This window comes from Panthera onca, chromosome B3 (genome assembly GCF_046562875.1).
Source record: "Panthera onca isolate mPanOnc1 chromosome B3, mPanOnc1 haplotype 2, whole genome shotgun sequence".
In the NCBI taxonomy this organism is placed as follows: domain Eukaryota; kingdom Metazoa; phylum Chordata; class Mammalia; order Carnivora; family Felidae; genus Panthera; species Panthera onca.
The window spans coordinates 68067618-68083701 of record NC_138344.1 but is presented as its reverse complement, the minus strand read 5'-3'; the positions used below and the strand labels follow the sequence as shown (position 1 = coordinate 68083701).

General features: G+C 41.9%; 2 protein-coding genes across 9 annotated transcripts in view; one reads left to right on the top strand and one right to left on the bottom strand.

Moving 5' to 3' along the window:
- FMN1 (formin 1) overlaps positions 1-16084 on the top strand; it is a 425066-nt gene that overhangs the window by 376039 nt on the left and 32943 nt on the right. For all 8 annotated transcript variants that reach the window (XM_078448455.2, XM_078448453.2, XM_078448448.2 and 5 more), the window contains 2 exons: positions 5295-5346; positions 11785-11934. In XM_078448455.2, the coding sequence (XP_078304581.2) occupies positions 5295-5346; positions 11785-11934 (202 nt within the window). The remainder of the gene's footprint in view (positions 1-5294; positions 5347-11784; positions 11935-16084) is intronic.
- On the bottom strand, positions 7207-8078 carry LOC132669311 (securin-like). Its single transcript, XM_078447706.2, has 2 exons — positions 7966-8078; positions 7207-7719 (listed from the first exon to the last, which is right to left on the bottom strand). The coding sequence occupies exons 1-2, from the start codon at positions 8040-8042 to the stop codon at positions 7290-7292; spliced, it is 507 nt and encodes a 168-aa protein (XP_078303832.2). The 5' UTR covers positions 8043-8078; the 3' UTR covers positions 7207-7289.

The window sequence follows — 16084 nt, the reverse complement described above, 5'->3', positions numbered from 1 at the left end:
CTCTATGACAGACCAGAAATGATCATCCTAATTTAACCACAACCAGGAAAACTAATAAAACGGGAAGATGAGATAGGCAGATAGCATCCTTTTGGGGCAAGTATACTGAGAGGAAAAATGTAAAATGTAAGATGGCCCCATTATTCAGTGGTTCCACATATGTATATTTTTCCCCTCTCAAATATTGAAAAGTCATCCCTCTTTCCAGTGTTCATGTGCTGTTGCCTCTGTTGGTGAAAGCATTCTTTTCTTCTAGAAAGTGCGTGACAGGGCAATTTTCTAAGAAATGACAAATGGCTGCCATGTTCACATCAGATGGATACCACATGAAGTGGAGTGCGGTCCCTTTGTTTCCTTGTTAGCATCACCTGGCTCCTCTATTTGGAGAGCTGTAATAAAAACAGCTTCTTTACTGTGCGTCCTGTTGGTTTATACCAACCATGTCAGGTCCATAAACCATGGTATATTAAAGTGTAATAGACTGTGTAAAGAATACTGGGAAGATATTCCAACCTCTATCCCTTTCCCTCATTCCACTCTTTACTACCTCCCAGATGGGTATCCATAAATATGACTTAATTATCTTTGGCATAAAACCCACACTTTCTTTGAAGAGTGACGTCCTTCTTCAGCCACTCTCAGTGCATGAATACCACCCTCTTGAGGATAAAACCTTGAATATTTTGGTACATTTAGGTGACAAGTGTTCATAGTCCAAATATTTTCTGGAAGTGTCATTTTATTTATAAAAACTCTACATTTTTCATAATCACTCTATTCGAACATTTTAGTCCAATCCAGACAAAACTCAGGGTCAATGTTATTTGTATCTATGATCTGTCATTCTATATAACGTATTGATCTAACATAGGATACACCAGGATGAAAGTCAGTACTCTCTCACTCTTTGATTCTCTTATACTCTCTTCTATCTTGTTGAAAACAGAAAATGAATATTATAAATAGCTGTGCCAGGAAATGGACTCTGATTCCCCATTGGGGAGATAATAAGGGACTGTGTTCCACTAGTGTGGGCCCCTTGCTTTCAGCTGATGCATCTGTCAGAGAGATGGAGTTCCTACCAGGTGTTAAAGTTGAGAGAAGTGGATTCTGAAATTCCATTGTGAGATAGATTTTGGTTCCTGCCCTGAAACACTGAGTCTAGTAGGAAAAGCAGACTGCCAGCAAATGGTGTCAGTACTGTGCCCCACATATGTGAACACAGTGTTGTTGGGCTGCACAGAAAGAACAGGTCACCAGTTGATAAAGGCCCCCGTGGAGGTCTTCATGAAAGGAGTAACTTTAAAGCTCGGTTTTTGAAGGAAGACAAGACATTTACAGTGGGGGTGTTTGGGAAGGAGAAGGCAGGGAGGAGGAGGGATTCAAAGCAGGAGAAACAGTGTTCCTAAAGCTAAAGGTACAAGAAAACAGGTTGAGTGGCAGGAACAGCACAGAGTCGTACGAGACAGGAGTATGGGGCACGTAGTGGGAAGTAGCAGGAGCCAGGTTGCGAAGGGCTTACTGTGCAGTGTGAGTGTACTTCACCCTGTACAGAGAGGAAGCTCATGGACACATAAGCACAGGAGTGGCATGATCCAGTTTGCCTTTTAAGTTGGTAACTTGGGTGCAGTGCAGAGACCTGGGTTTCCTGTGCAATGCAAGGAACCCATTGTAGATCATAGACCCTAGAGGTTAAAGAAGGAATCTTTGCTCTCAGAAAATTACCTTGATAGGTAGACCCCCTGCATCATTATCTTTCATTTAGTATATGAGAAGTGATTCAGTTTAATCAGGTCAGAGATTGATAAGTCAGTTATCATTAAGTAGAAAAATCATAAGCCCCTCACACCTAGCCCTTTGACTCCCAGGTATTTGCAAATTATACATCAGTTTCTGTCTTCTTCCCCCCTCCCGAGGATAAAAAAAAAGGGGGGGGCTGAAACAGCAAATTAAATGACTGACACAGGGAACACCCTCCTGTAGACAAGCCTTGCTTAGGCACCTTGATAAGGACGTCAGCTTTGTAAGTAAAATGGGAAAAATAGTGAGGTTCTGGGCAGAGCACACCTGATGTGACTTGAAAATGATCACAAGCAAAATTACCCTCTATTGAGAGTATTGTTGACCTCCGTAAGAAAGAAAGGAACGTTTGCTCGAAATTTTGCAGTGCTCTTTCCATAGGCAGGCAGCTGGAATAATGACTACTGGCATTTGCTTCTCAGCAGTCAGATAATAAATGGCTGTGTTGTTGAGTGTCTCATGTGTGTTGATCCCTCGAGTTCAGTACCTCCAAAGGTCACAACCACCTTGCAAGGGAGATCTTACCATTCCAGTTTTATGGGTAAGGCTCAGAGGAGTTAAGTGACTTCCCCAAGGTCTTTCAGTTAATACGTGATAGAGCACAGCCAACCTGGGCCCGCCTGCTGCAGAGCCCAAGCTCTTTCCCCTATGCTCCAGCAGCATTTAACTTTGTCAAAACAGCCATCCCACTGGAAGCTTGAACCCCCAGTGGTCTCGACACGACATGGAGCCATCAGAGGTCTGGCTGCGGAGGTTCTGATTCAAGCAAGCCTTGTCCCCTTTTCATGTAGCCTTCATATGTAGGTGCAGGGAGGAGTTACCATCTTCATTTTACGGAGATGGAAGCTGAAACGTGTGACTTGTCCCAGACACTCAAGTGGCAGAGCTGGAATTTAACGATCCTGAGTTCTGCCTCACGAGGTTGGCCACAGCACTTAGGAAGTTTTGTTAATTGACATTTCCTGGACGTTGAGATAATAGTAAATAACTTCAGCCTGACATTCTTCTCTAAGCCTGTGTTTGTATTCTAAATATCAAGTTTTATGCTTAGGAAACCTAGCCTCTTTCTTTTTAAGCAATGTTTATCCAATAAGTGCATTTGTCAAGTAAAATAATTTATTGAATATATAGGCACTCTTCCCATGTTTAAGGCTCAGCAGAAGACAAGCCAGATGAAGTTGCTTCTTTCCTGGAGCTTACATTCAGTTGTCTTATCATAAATGAATGAGACAATGAATAGTCTACCAGGTAGATAGAGGCTGGGCAGAAAAGGGGTAGTGTGCGGTGGCAGAGAGAGTTGGGGGCGGGGACGGGGATGTGCCACAAGGGGTGATCTTTTATTTAGTCAAGTCAGAGAGGGTGATACCTGAGCTGAGACCTGAATACTGTAAGGAAGCCAGTCAGGCAGAGACTGTAGGCAAGGTGTCCCAGAGAGGCGTGGCAAGTGCAGACACCCCCAGTGCGCATGCTCAGTGCACTCAAGCATCGACAAGCTGGCCAGCGAGCGTGGAAAGGAATGAACGTGGCAAAGAGGAGGTGGTGTCCCAGAGGAGCCAGGGAGCGGACCTGCAGGGCTGAATGGGACGTCATGAAGATATTAGAGGTTATGTCAAGGGTGACGACGAGCCTTTGAAAGGTTTTGAGCAGAGGAGTAACTTAATAAAATTTGCGTTTTAATATCAATGATGCTGATGATGACATACTAGTAATACCTGTCATGTCATTTGTTGATCATATTTTATGTGCTAAGCCTTCGATGTGTATTACCTCATTTATCTTTAGAACAGCTGTGTGAGAGTAGTCACTGGGGCTCTTCTTATAGGACAGATGAATTAATAACTATGCGGTTGGTCCTGAGTAACTTGACCACAGTGACACAGGTAGTACATAGCAGAGTTAGGCCTAATTAAATACTGGCATTTTAAAATCCTTTAATACCTTTTACCTTGAAGTATCACGACATAGGCCCTAATAGATATGATGGATTTTCCTTTCCTATTCACTTTACAACATTATAGTCTGTTTGTTTGTTTGTTTGTTTGTATGAAATTTATTGTCAAATTGGTTTCCATACAACACCCAGTGCTCATCCCAACAGGCGCCCTCCTCAATGCCCATCACCCACTTTCCCCTCCCTCCCACATCATTGTAGTCTTCAATGAAAGGAACCTTAGGGCTTTTATGGATTACAACTTGCCTATTTTTCTAGACATTTTTAAGCTTGCTTGTTTGCTTGCTTGCTTATTTATTTATTTATTTATTTATTTATTTATTTATTCGTTTTGAAACAGAGTATGCGTGGAGGAGGGGCAGAGAGAGAGGGAGAGAAAGAATCCCAAGCAGGCTCCATGCTATCAGCACAGAGCCCAATGTGGGGCTTGATCCCATGACCCTGGGATCATGACCTGAGCTGAAATCAAGAGTCTGATACTTAACCGACGGAGCCTCCCAGGTCCCCCTTCTAGACATTTTTAAAGTGAAAGAGTGCTATTATCATATATAACAGTGTTATTTTTCTGATTAGAGAAAGATCTATAAAAGCACTACCCAAAAATGAAGCCTCCTGCATAAATAGTTTCACAGAACACTATAAATTCCTAATCTCTAAATTCAGGGTTGTATCTCAGTATGATGGATTTCCTTAGCAGTCTTAAGTAGTTTTTTCAAGACATTTAAAATCAGTATTCTGAGAAAGGAGACCGTAGGCTTCCACAGGCTGCCAAAGGAGGCCCTGGGTATAGAGACAGTGCACGCAAAGGTTCCAGTGATTTTATCTGGACCTGAGCAGAAGTGCTGTAAATGGTACAGGGTTTCCGATGTTTGGGGAGGGGTGGGGAGAGTGCCAAATACATGGCAAAGCTCACAAAGAGGCCAGCTGTAGCTAGGGTGACTACATGTACCAATCTGGCCAGGATTGTTGCAATTTATGTTTTCGTCAAGGTGTAATTATTAGTTATCGCCTTCTTTCAGTCTCAGACGTGTCCTAGTGAGAATAGTAAATTATATGGCCACCATTGGCTGTAGTTGTTCTCACGAAAGTGGGGGTGGGAGATATAGCCAATTGGGAGCTATCTCCAGGACATGTGGTATGGGCCGCCAACCGCTGAGTTCAGAATTATTTTGATAACGTGGTAATTAAAGTTAGAAGATTATGCAAAACATGGGATGCCTGGGTGGCTCAGTTGCCTGAGTGTCTGACTTTGGCTCAGGTCTCAGGTCATGATCTCACAGTTCGTGAGTTTGAGCCCTGTAGCCTGCTTCAGATTCTGTGTCTATCTATGCCCCTCCCCCTGTCATACTCTTTCTTTCTTTCTTTCTTTCTTTCTTTCTTTCTTTCTTTCTTTCTTTCCTTCCTTCCTTCCTTCCTTCCTTCCTTCCTTCCTTCCTTCTCTCCTCTCTCTCTCAAAAATAAATAAACATTAAAAAGAAAAGATTACACAAAAGATATGATGGAAGAAAATGCTGTTTTAATAATAATTATTTCTTTCTTGCAGCCAAAAAAGAGCATAAAATGGAAGAAAGTCATTTGGAGAATGCACAGAAAAGGTAAGTGGCTCTGACTTGGCCTTAGTCCTTTCTGTGGCTAGCTGTTCCATTTTTTTTTTTTTTTTTAAGTTTACTTATTGATTTTGAGAGAACACAAGCAGGGGAGGGGCAAGGAGAGAGGGAGAGAGAGAATCACAAGCAGACTCCGCACTCAGCACAGAGCCCCAGGCAGGATTCAAACTCATGAACAAAACTGTGAGATAATGACCTGTGTCGAGATCAAGAGTTGGACACTTAACTACCCGAGCCACCCAGGCACCCCTAGCTGTTCCTTTTTATCATTGTTATTATTAAGTGCATTCTTACTGCTGTGTGACCATCACTCATCTATCTCCAGAACTTACTATCTCCATATGGAACTTTGTACCCATCAAACCATAACTGTGCACTCTCCTCCCCCACCCCAGCTCCTGGCAACCGTTATTCTACTTCCTGTCTCTGAGACTTTGACCACTCTAGATACCTCATATAAATGAAATCAATACAGTATTTTTCATTTTATGGCATGCTTATTTTACTTAGCATAATGTCTGACTGGCCGTTCTTTTGGCCCCATTTGTTGAGGCTATGCATCCATGAGCAATAAGATTCTGTCAGGAGCTGGAGGGAAAGCACTATGACAGGACTTGGGAATATTTCTCCTCAAAGAGCACAGAACCGTTCAGAAGTGATTGGTTGACATGTGTCATACACGTCGTGACACTGTCTGCCTCTCCTTCATTTCTCTGCTCCTGAACCACTTTATGGAAGTTAGGAACAGTGTGATCCTTTGTGGCATTACAACTAAACTAAACCAAACACCTAAGAGACTTATGTCTTTCCTTAGATCTGAGGCGATACTGGAAACAAGGGGCAAGTGGGGAGGAGGGACTGACCTGTACATATGAAAAGTGCCCCAGAAATTGGAAGAGATCTCTGAGGTCTTCTGTTCAACCCCTTGCCCACTGAAGGCCTCTTCTTTGCGCTTCTCTCTCTTAATAGACAGCAGAATGGAACCATCCAGTTCACCCAATAAGCATTGGCTCTGGTCCTCGATCAGAGTTTTTGTCATTTGACCAGGTTAGTCAGCTTGGGTATGTCTCCCTCTTAAAAGGGTGAGTGGGAACATACTGAAGCATTCTCATATTCAGCAGAGAGAATTGAGATACATTTTGCTGGTGCCAGTTCTAAAAGGACTAGAAAATTAAATGAGGGGTAGGTTAGGAAACAACCTATAAGGAAGACCAACTTTATAAATGTGTGAGAAGAGCAGTGCATTAAATGCAAATATACAAACTCTAGAAATGAACTATTTCCTCTTGTCTAGCCACAATTTTCAAGAGTTCTGAAATCCTACAGACGGTCAGTCTGCTCTGCTTTGACCAGCACCAACATCTTGTTCTACCTTCAATTGCCAATAAAATTAAAATACAGATGGGGGAGCCTGGGTGACCCAGTCGGTTAAGCGTCTGACTTCTGCTCAGGTCATGATCTCATGGCTCGTGAGTTCAAGCCCCACATTGGGCTCTGTGCTAACAACTCAGAGCCTGGAGCCTGCTTCAGATTCTGTGTCCCTCTCTCGCTCTGCCCACCCACTTATGCTCACTCTCTCTCTCAAGAATAAATAAACAAAAAATTTAAAAAAAAAATTAAACTACAGATGAAAGTGAAATTAAGGCAAATCCTAAATTTTTCTAAGTGCAGACATGTTCTTGAGTCACAGTTATCATCCAAGCATGATCATCTGTGAAAACCAGAATAATCGCATGATTATGTCTTTAGATTTTTGTGCCTCTTTTTTTTTTTATTAAAGAATTGCTTTATTAATACAAAACAGACAAACTATTAAGTGCTAAGAAATTTAAATATCTAAGTCATAGCAAACAGGTGGCAATTCAATATCCAGGGTCGACAGAATGCTTGGGACTGCAACAGATTAGACTCCCATGGTTGAGAGGGCATCTTTAGAGGTGAAGGGGGGGACCCAGGTGTAACAGCTTTTCAAGTTCCCTCTCCTCATCAAGGATCATGAGAGGCACTCCATTCAAGAGGAGGTATGCAATCTGGTGCTCTTCAGGCAGGTCAGAACTCTCAAAATCTAAAGGATTGAAGGGAAAGAATTTTTCTATTTCAGGATAGGTGTCATCCAAGGCTGGAACAGTGTTTTTTGCTTTGACAGTCTTCTCAGTTACCTTTTTGGCAGAGAAGTTTGGCTGCTTCTGTTTGAGAGGTTCGTTATTCTTTACTGAATTTTCTGTAGCTCTCTTGACAGTTCTCAAAGCCTTTCTGGTAGCTTTAGGTAAGGCTGCATGAGCATCAGACATTTTGCCTACACCTGGTATTGAAACCTGAGATCTCCCATCTAAAGTTTTGACTGGAGGGGTGCCTGGGCGGCTCAGTCCATTGAGTGTCCAACTTCGGCTCAGGTCATGATCTCGTGGTCTGAGTTTGAGCCCGCGTTGGGCTCTGTGCTGACAGCTTAGAGCCTGGAGCCTGCTTCGGATTCTGTCTCCCTCTCTCTCTGCCTCTCCCATGCTCATGTGCGCGCGCTCGCTCGCGCGCTCTCTCTCTCTCTCTCTCTGTCAAAAATAAATAAACATTAAAAAAAAATTTAAAGTTTTGACTGGAGGCCTAGACTGCAGCTTCTGCCCATCCTTGGGAGCCACACAGGTGCCTAGGTCTCCATTTTCCTTATCAACAAAGATCAGGGTAGCCATTCTGGATCAGGACCTCTTGGTTCACTCACGTAAGAGCCAACAGCCAGACTCTTGCAAGGCTCAGCCTGCAGCGGTTGCCTAGATTTTTGTGCCTCTTGGTTGGCCTCTTCCCTGTATTAAGTCTTCCCTTCCTCTGTGTGTAAAACGAATGTCTGTGTTACAGAAAATAGTCCACATATTCAGAAGAGACTGTCAACAAGGGCACATTGGTGTCAGGCCAAACAGAAATTTGGTTTCCGGGGTGGATGTCAAATTTATAATATTTCTTCAAGATTCTTGCTTGAAGGAAAAGGGGGCCCACCTTAGAGGGGCCGAAGCTGCTGCTGTGCATTAGCTATGCTGAGGGGGGTCATAAATTCTGGTTGTCAGCGTTTTCCGTGACTTTGTGGTGAAGGTAGCGTAGCTTTCATGTCATACATGAAATATGTTAGATCCCATCTTTAATGTAGAAACCACAGTTGTTTGGTCGCACTGTTTAAGGAGGTTGGTGGTCAGTGTTGCAATATTCGTGTGAGATTTAGTAAATTCTTATGTCTTATCCTCAAGAGAAACAATTTACTCTGAGGCTAAGGAATATTTGCTTTTCCTAAGCAGTTTCTAAAGGCACGCATAGAAAACAATAAGTGGATGTGTTCCGCTCTGGCATCATAAAACAGTTCACTTTGCTATGGGCCCTTTGATACAATCGTTGTCTGCACTCTAAAAATATTTAGTCGAATTAAAAAGATAGACCTCAGATAAGGGATCATAGCAGAGAGAAAAAGAGGGAACAGGGTGAGGTAAAAAAAAAAAGTTTTATAAAACATAACATATGATTAGAAATCAGTGTTTTAAAAATTGAAAGCTATTTTAGAGTTACCTGCTGACAGATAGAAATTTCAGAAAGCATGATTGCCCCTTTGTCCACTGGAGAAAATTCCCCTAGTTGCTAAATAGAAACAGTTTTCAGGAGGACAATGACCTAGACCTTATAACATAGTTGTAGGTTTATAAGCTAACCTTTAGCTTTCCCTTGAACAAATGGATAACACTGAAGTCCAGTAAGGTACAGCCTCAGAGCAACTTCATCTCTGTCAAAGTTGCAGAGTGCCAAAGCCAGGCCATCCCCTGGGACTTTGTTTGCTTTGGTTCCTCGGAAGAAGTTCACTTGATTTCTTAGTTTCTGAAATACACAGTGGGGTGGAAATGCTGTAAGTCAGTATTTCCTTTAGTTTTCATCCCCTTTGAGGGTTAGCAAACAAAGCCTCACAAATCCCCAGGGTGAGAGGCGGTGAGGGTACATGGTTAGCTCCAGTTTAGGTTGGGAAAAGTGAGGCTCCCAAGACCCTAACAGGCTTTTCTGAAGCTCTGTGATAACTCGACAGGCAACGCTGGCCCTCTCTGAAACTGCACAAGTATTTGCAATATCTTGGTCTCACGATCTAGACTCCAGATAAAGCCAGGGGTGCTGGGGCGATCCATGAAGCACAAGGACTGGAGTTTCTGTACTCTTCACTATATCCTGCTGGAAGATAGGAAGAGAATTTGTTCCTCTGAAGACTTTCTCTTCCCTGTTAATGCACAAATAAATATGTTCCTGCATAGAAGGTGACCATAAGGAAGAGAAAAAAAATGACAGTGTGCTCTCCTGGAGAGTAAATATCGGGGGCAACTGTGTCTAAAGTGGTAACAGGAGGGACGCCTGGGTGGCTCAGTCGGGTTAAGCGTCCGACTTCGGCTCAGGTCACATCTCGCGGTTTGTGAGATCGAGCCCCGCATCAGGCTCTGTGCTGACAGCTCAGAGTAGAGCCTGTTTCAGATTCTGCATCTCCTTCTCTCTCTGCCCCTCTCCCTCTCATGCTCTGTCTCTGTGTCTCAAAAAAATGAATAAACATTAAAAAAATTTTTTTTTAATAAATAAAGTGGTAACAGAAAAAAAAAAGCTATTTTTATTTTTTAAATGCCTGTGTCAACAAACATGAACAACAGAAGGGTAGAATGGAAAAAGCATTTCATTGGGAATCAAGAGACCCAAATGGTAGGCCCCACTCTGCCAATGAATAAAGTCATTCAATCTTTCCAGGTCTCGGTTTTCTCATCTCTAGAATGAGAACATCGGACCAGTTGACCTATAAGTCCCTTCCAATTCTAAAGTCCCATGGCTCTATAAGAAACGCATGGCCTGTCCCTGTGGGTTGTGTAACTCTCCACAGTCAATATAATTTTCATTTCGAATGAAATAAAAGCATATGCCATAGAGCATGCATTTGGTTTTATCAGTATTGTGACTGCCACAGAGTTAGGAGTCATGTCTGGTGTGAAAGCGGACATTGCTACTTTCTTGCATTACTGGTTTTGCTCCAAAATATGTATGTTTGGAATTATAGGAGAGTCCCTTAAGAAATTACCACAGTTATTGCCTTTCTCCACTTATGCACTTCCAGTCTTTTAATAACTGGGAGCCAAAATTCCCTGGCCAGTAGTTTTAATTTGCATTAAAAACAGATTTATTCTTTACAGAAGCACAAAGAATTTATGGGACTCGGAGCCGCAGCTCCAGCTTGGGTCTCACCTAATCATAGCCATGGAATCAATTAACAGTTCATCTGTGAAATGTGATAAAATCTTATGAGATACATATTGCCCAATAACTGAGAACGAGATGAAAGTATTCTCTGTAATAGTGACGGGGCTTCAGGGTTTTACAATTGCCATTGAATAGAGCTCCATTAGAAGCTCAGTGTTCAGGATGGCCACAAAAAAAAAAAAAAAACAAAAAAAACAAAAAAAAAACAACGCTGTGTCTGAACAGATGATAGAGCACTGAGTAGTAAACCTGGCCAGCCATTCCTGCTTTGATTAGTTTCCAACACCCTAGAAAAGGGGGCCATTTATTTAAGTGTTCTTGCTCATGGCAAATGAGCTTGTGAGGCTTTGGGTGGGTGGGGGCTGGGAGTGGGGGACCAAGTGCCGAGCTATAAATTGCTACAAAGCTAGCGCCTCCAAGAAGGGCTGCTTGGGAGGCCCCGGCTGTCTGCTGTGCAATGAGCCTCCATGGGGTAGGTCAGGAGATTCGTAGCGATACCTGAGAATCAACTTTGGAAAACCTGGATCCTTTTCTGACAGGATTAGAGATCATATTTTTAAGGTCAAAGATGGTTTTTCATCCAAACCCTGCTGTGCCTTCAGTTTTATCTCTTTTTATACATGGGTGGTTTGCATTCTTATATCCTATCAAGCTTTACTATGTAATCCTCTCAGAGATCATCTATTTTAAGTCTTATTTTACCCTTGACAAAACTGAGAGTCTGATGCTGAGTGATTGACCCAAGATTACGAAGCCAGAAGATGCCAGAATAAGGATAGAATAGTCTCTTGATTTTCCATGAAACACTCAACAGATTATTCCCGGTGGGCTACCTAACCAGCGCTAATGCTGCAGAATCAATATGTCACCTTTATAATCCATATGATCATTAAACATAAAGCGAGGAGCTGGTAAATGATGTGGAACTGAGATGAAGACCCTGGAATTCTACATCCTCATTTTCATGAACAGAAGATGTGGCCAGGTGTATCAGGTTGGATTTCATGGAAAATCAGTTTGAACAAATAGATTTTCTGAGGCTTGGGGTAAGCCACAGTCACTATGAGGCTGGGCTTCTGTCTTAGAGAATTAATATGTGGGAAATGCCCCCAGCGTCCTTGCCCTGATGGTTTTGACAGTTTCTCGTCCTCTGTTTTTCCCCCCTACTTGTTGCAGTTTTGAAACAACAGTAGGATACTTTGGGATGAAGCCAAAGTCCGGTGAGAAGGAGATCACACCCAACTACGTGTTTATGGTGTGGTATGAGTTCTGCAGTGACTTCAAGACCATTTGGAAGCGGGAGAGTAAAACCATATCTAAAGAAAGGTAAGGTTCTAATGGAGTCATCAATACCCCCCTCAGGAGTCTAGGAAACTGCGGTCTCAAACCTCCCCAAGTGTGCACATTTCACACACATCAGTATTTTCTTTCAGATCAAGATTGAGGAAAGATTGTTGCCTGGGGGCTCATGGGGGAAATCCGGGGGAGGCATGCTGTCCACACAAGCAGATATGCTCCCATGATCTGATAAGTTACACTTTCTTAACCCCTTCCAATTACTAGCTAGTAAATGAAAGGGGGGCTGTGCTAATTTGCAACAGATTGCTTCTCTGTGTATTTTCACGTTGGCCCAGGCTAAATGAGGCAGCCTTGCTGTCGCAGACAGTACAGACAAATAAAAGTGAATGCTTTTCCCATTAATATACTGAACTTGCATCAAAAGGAAATCTCTGAGACTCGGGCCACACTTAACACAGTGTCGAAGCCCCACTCTGGATTTACAGCGCCACTTCTGACTCCTCGTATCCTGCTGAGGACATCAAACTGCTCGCCGCTCAAACTCGTTGCAGCCTCCTGATTTTATTAGTGGGGGGTAGAAGAAAAGCCTCGCCTCTGAATATAGGGAGAAAGAGAGAGTGTGTGTTCGTTCTGCCTAGAAAGAGACTAAATTTGGCCCTGTTTATCAGGAGGGAAAAAAAAAAGCATTTCTGCTTGATCACTGTTTTGATCAGGTTGCCACTGTTCTACAAAGGGTGTCATGCATTTAAACTTCAAAAAGGTCTTGCTTGTACTACTGCAGAACAGATGTATGAGAGTGTCCTTCAAAGTGGAGTAGGAGACAGAAAACTTCTACAAATTAAGGGAAATGGTTTATGTAATTCTAGCATCCTTATCTCACTAAACATTGAGACCTGAAGTTCCATAATTTTTGTTCTTTACTTTGTAATCAAAGACAAGACGTATGCATGATACACACACACACACACACACACTACACTAATATTTTTCACCTTTAAAAGTTATTTTTAAAGGGATCAAGGTTTAGAGATTTTTGACACAGTCAAAAATATTTTCTCAAGGAATTTCTTCAAAAGCCTACTTTTTTTCTGAAAAAGTCAAAGACCTTTAAAAATGTTTATCAGCGTATGTCTCCACCATTACTTCTTTGAAAACACGGGAATTACAATGAATATATCCATTGTTTAGATAAACTGATGCAAAGCAACTGTGACATTCTTAAGAAAGTAGATAATAATAATGTGGAGAAAAAGAACCCTAAAAATCTCGGCACCCAACTTCTTGCTCTCACCCGGCAGTTGCTTATTTAGCCTTTTTGGCTAATAAGCTGCTGTGGAACAAGTTTTGTTGTGTGAGCTGAGCTCCTATCCTTCTAACAGGGCATCAGCTGGCCATCAGCTCTCCACACCCACACCTGAAGGCCAGACATTCCAGAGGTGGGTTCTGAATAGACACACTTTGCTTAAGATCCTTCCATCACAGATTTTAAGCGTAATCCTTAGTAAATTTGCCCTTATAGTCGGAGCCCTAAAAAAAAAAAAAAAATGCCTCCCCCCAAAACCAGATAGGGTAATTAATTGCTTTTTATCTTAATAATCTTGGGTTGAGATATTGAACTATAGTCCAAATTAAGGAGACTTTCCCTATCACAGAAGTTAGAGCAAACTAATTGTGAGTCTGAAGGGGCAGTGGTCTCCAGCCATCCTTCAAAGTGTCCCTTTCTCCTAGCCACCAGCATTTCCAGCATGGCTTCCTGGGTGCAGCTGGTGAATTGCCTACTTCACACTCTGTAAACCAACCCCTTGAAAGGGTCATGACTTCACAGGACCCTTCTCAGGTCTCCTCATTTAGCAATTTCAGGGGTCTCTTCATTCCAGCCGAGCTTTTGTGAGATGGATCACCAAGGTTGCCAACCTTGAAAAACATCTCTGAAGCTAATGACAGCTCATAAAATATTTTTGGAAGTGGTTTGTTTACAGAAATCTATTTGTTAGGAAATGCTAGCGCATTATGTATATGACTGTTCATCCCGTTAAACAAACTGATTAATATCCAGGGTTTCTTTGTGATGTGAGGATTTTTTTTTTTGATTGTCCTCTATCTGTTAAGCTGTTGGAATCACATATTCATTGGGCTAAAATAACCAAATTAACATGAATTCTTCTATTATAATTACATGAGAAACAATATGATTGTTTTGACACCCATTGAATCATTCTCAATATTATTTTTTATTAGTCTTTGCCAAGAAGTCCCAACAACACTAAATGTCAGGATACAGTAATATAACATGAAAATGAAATTCAAAACCAAATGAAATCCTGATAGCTTGGAATTATTAGGAAAAAAAAAACTATAGTGTGGGATTCTATCAAAAGAAATTTTGCCTATTGGATTTTTTTTAATGTTTATTTTTGAGAGAAAGAGTGTGAGCAGAGGAGGGCCAGAGAGAGAGGGAGACACAGAATCCGAAGCAAGTTCCAGGCTCTTGAGCTGTCTGCACAGAGCCTGATGTGGGGCTCAAACCCACAAACACGAAATCAAGACCTGAGCCGAAGTCGGATGTTTAATCGACTGAGCCACCCAGGTGTCCTTTGCCTATTGGATTTTTAATTATATTTGAAGGCCAATTAAAATCCCAAAAATCATTAGGAAAAATAAAGGGGAAGTAGGAGCATTTTCAAAGGTATAAATGCACTTCCAAATGAAGTGGAAGTGTTGAGAACTTTAGGTTATTTGTAGTCAATCTGTGGTGATAGAGTGTTTACTTCTTGTGCTGCTTAGCATGGTTTCCATCAATACACATGAGCTTGATGCAAGATTGAGATGGATACAGCTTCATAATAAGGTGACAACTGCCCCTCATAAAACCCAGAATAATCTCTAAACACACAAATGACAATATAAAAACATCCAGTGTTTTTGTGCCTTGTGAGTGAATGCTAAACCATAGCTTTAAGTTGGTGTCAGGACATAAGTCTGTGTTTGAGTAGGGGAGACATAGTATTTCACCAGCGATGTGATTTACCTGCAGATTAACTCTATCAGTAGAAAAGCAAGCTCCTATGTGATGGCATATTAATGTCACTAAATTGTCCTTCGCATTTAAGCCAATATTAGGCAGAAGAGCAACTTCTGTGTTTAGGCACAAATCCAGAATGCCTCACTCCCTAGACCTTTGGTCTGTGGCCCACCCGTCCTCATGCTGTGCCAAATACTGGATGGAACTTACTGCTGCAGTGGAAAGTACCAGGACCCTCTCTTACCCCTTCTGTTGATAGGCACTGCTCAGTAGTACAAAAAAGACCTCTAGATAGAGACTTGAAAATCAACATTTTTATGCTGGTAATTTGCTATGTAATCTTGGGCCAGTCGCTTATTGCCTGGGGGACACACAGTGGTCACATGTGTTAGATACATGTATTGTGAAGCAGGAATTAAATGTTCACTGTGATCTCTTCTAGCTAGAAATCTCTATAAATCCAGAAAATAGTTTTCTACTACTCTGAGAAACAGTGTGTTTCATTTCTGAGATAATACCTCCCACCTTTGCTCTTCAGCTCATTAGAGACTGTATTAGAAGACATTTCCAGCCAAGGTCTGGCTGTGAACTTGGGAGAGATTTGGGGGGGGGCGGGCGGGGTGGGGTGCAGCAGGGAGAATTTTCATTGCCTTCTCGGTTGGTAAATGTCTTTAGCCAACTTGCCTCCTGCCCGGAGTACTTCCCCTCAGTAGTAATATTGGTCTTAGAGACAACTTTTTTTAAGTGTGCACACAAAAATGTTTTCCTCTGCTCATGTGTACCTAACATTGCATTTAATGATTTATTAAAGTTCATCAAGATTTTTTACCCTCAGAGGCAGCTTTGTCTCATCTTACCTTTTCATGTACTTTTATATTTGTGCCTCTTGCTATCCAAACACGCAATGAATTTTTGGAACACACAATTCTTCCACTTATTAAATCAACAGATTATCCAAGCATATGCATAATTACAAGGAGGTAACCTAATTTTTTTTGCTTTTATTGACTATGCTTTACTCATTTTCTGTTTTTTTTTTTCCCATTTAATTATTCTGGTATATAGGACCCTTTCTTCTTTTTTTTAATCTTTTTATTTATTTTTGAGTCAGAGACAGAGCATGAGCAGGGGAGGGGCAGAGAGGGAGACACAGAA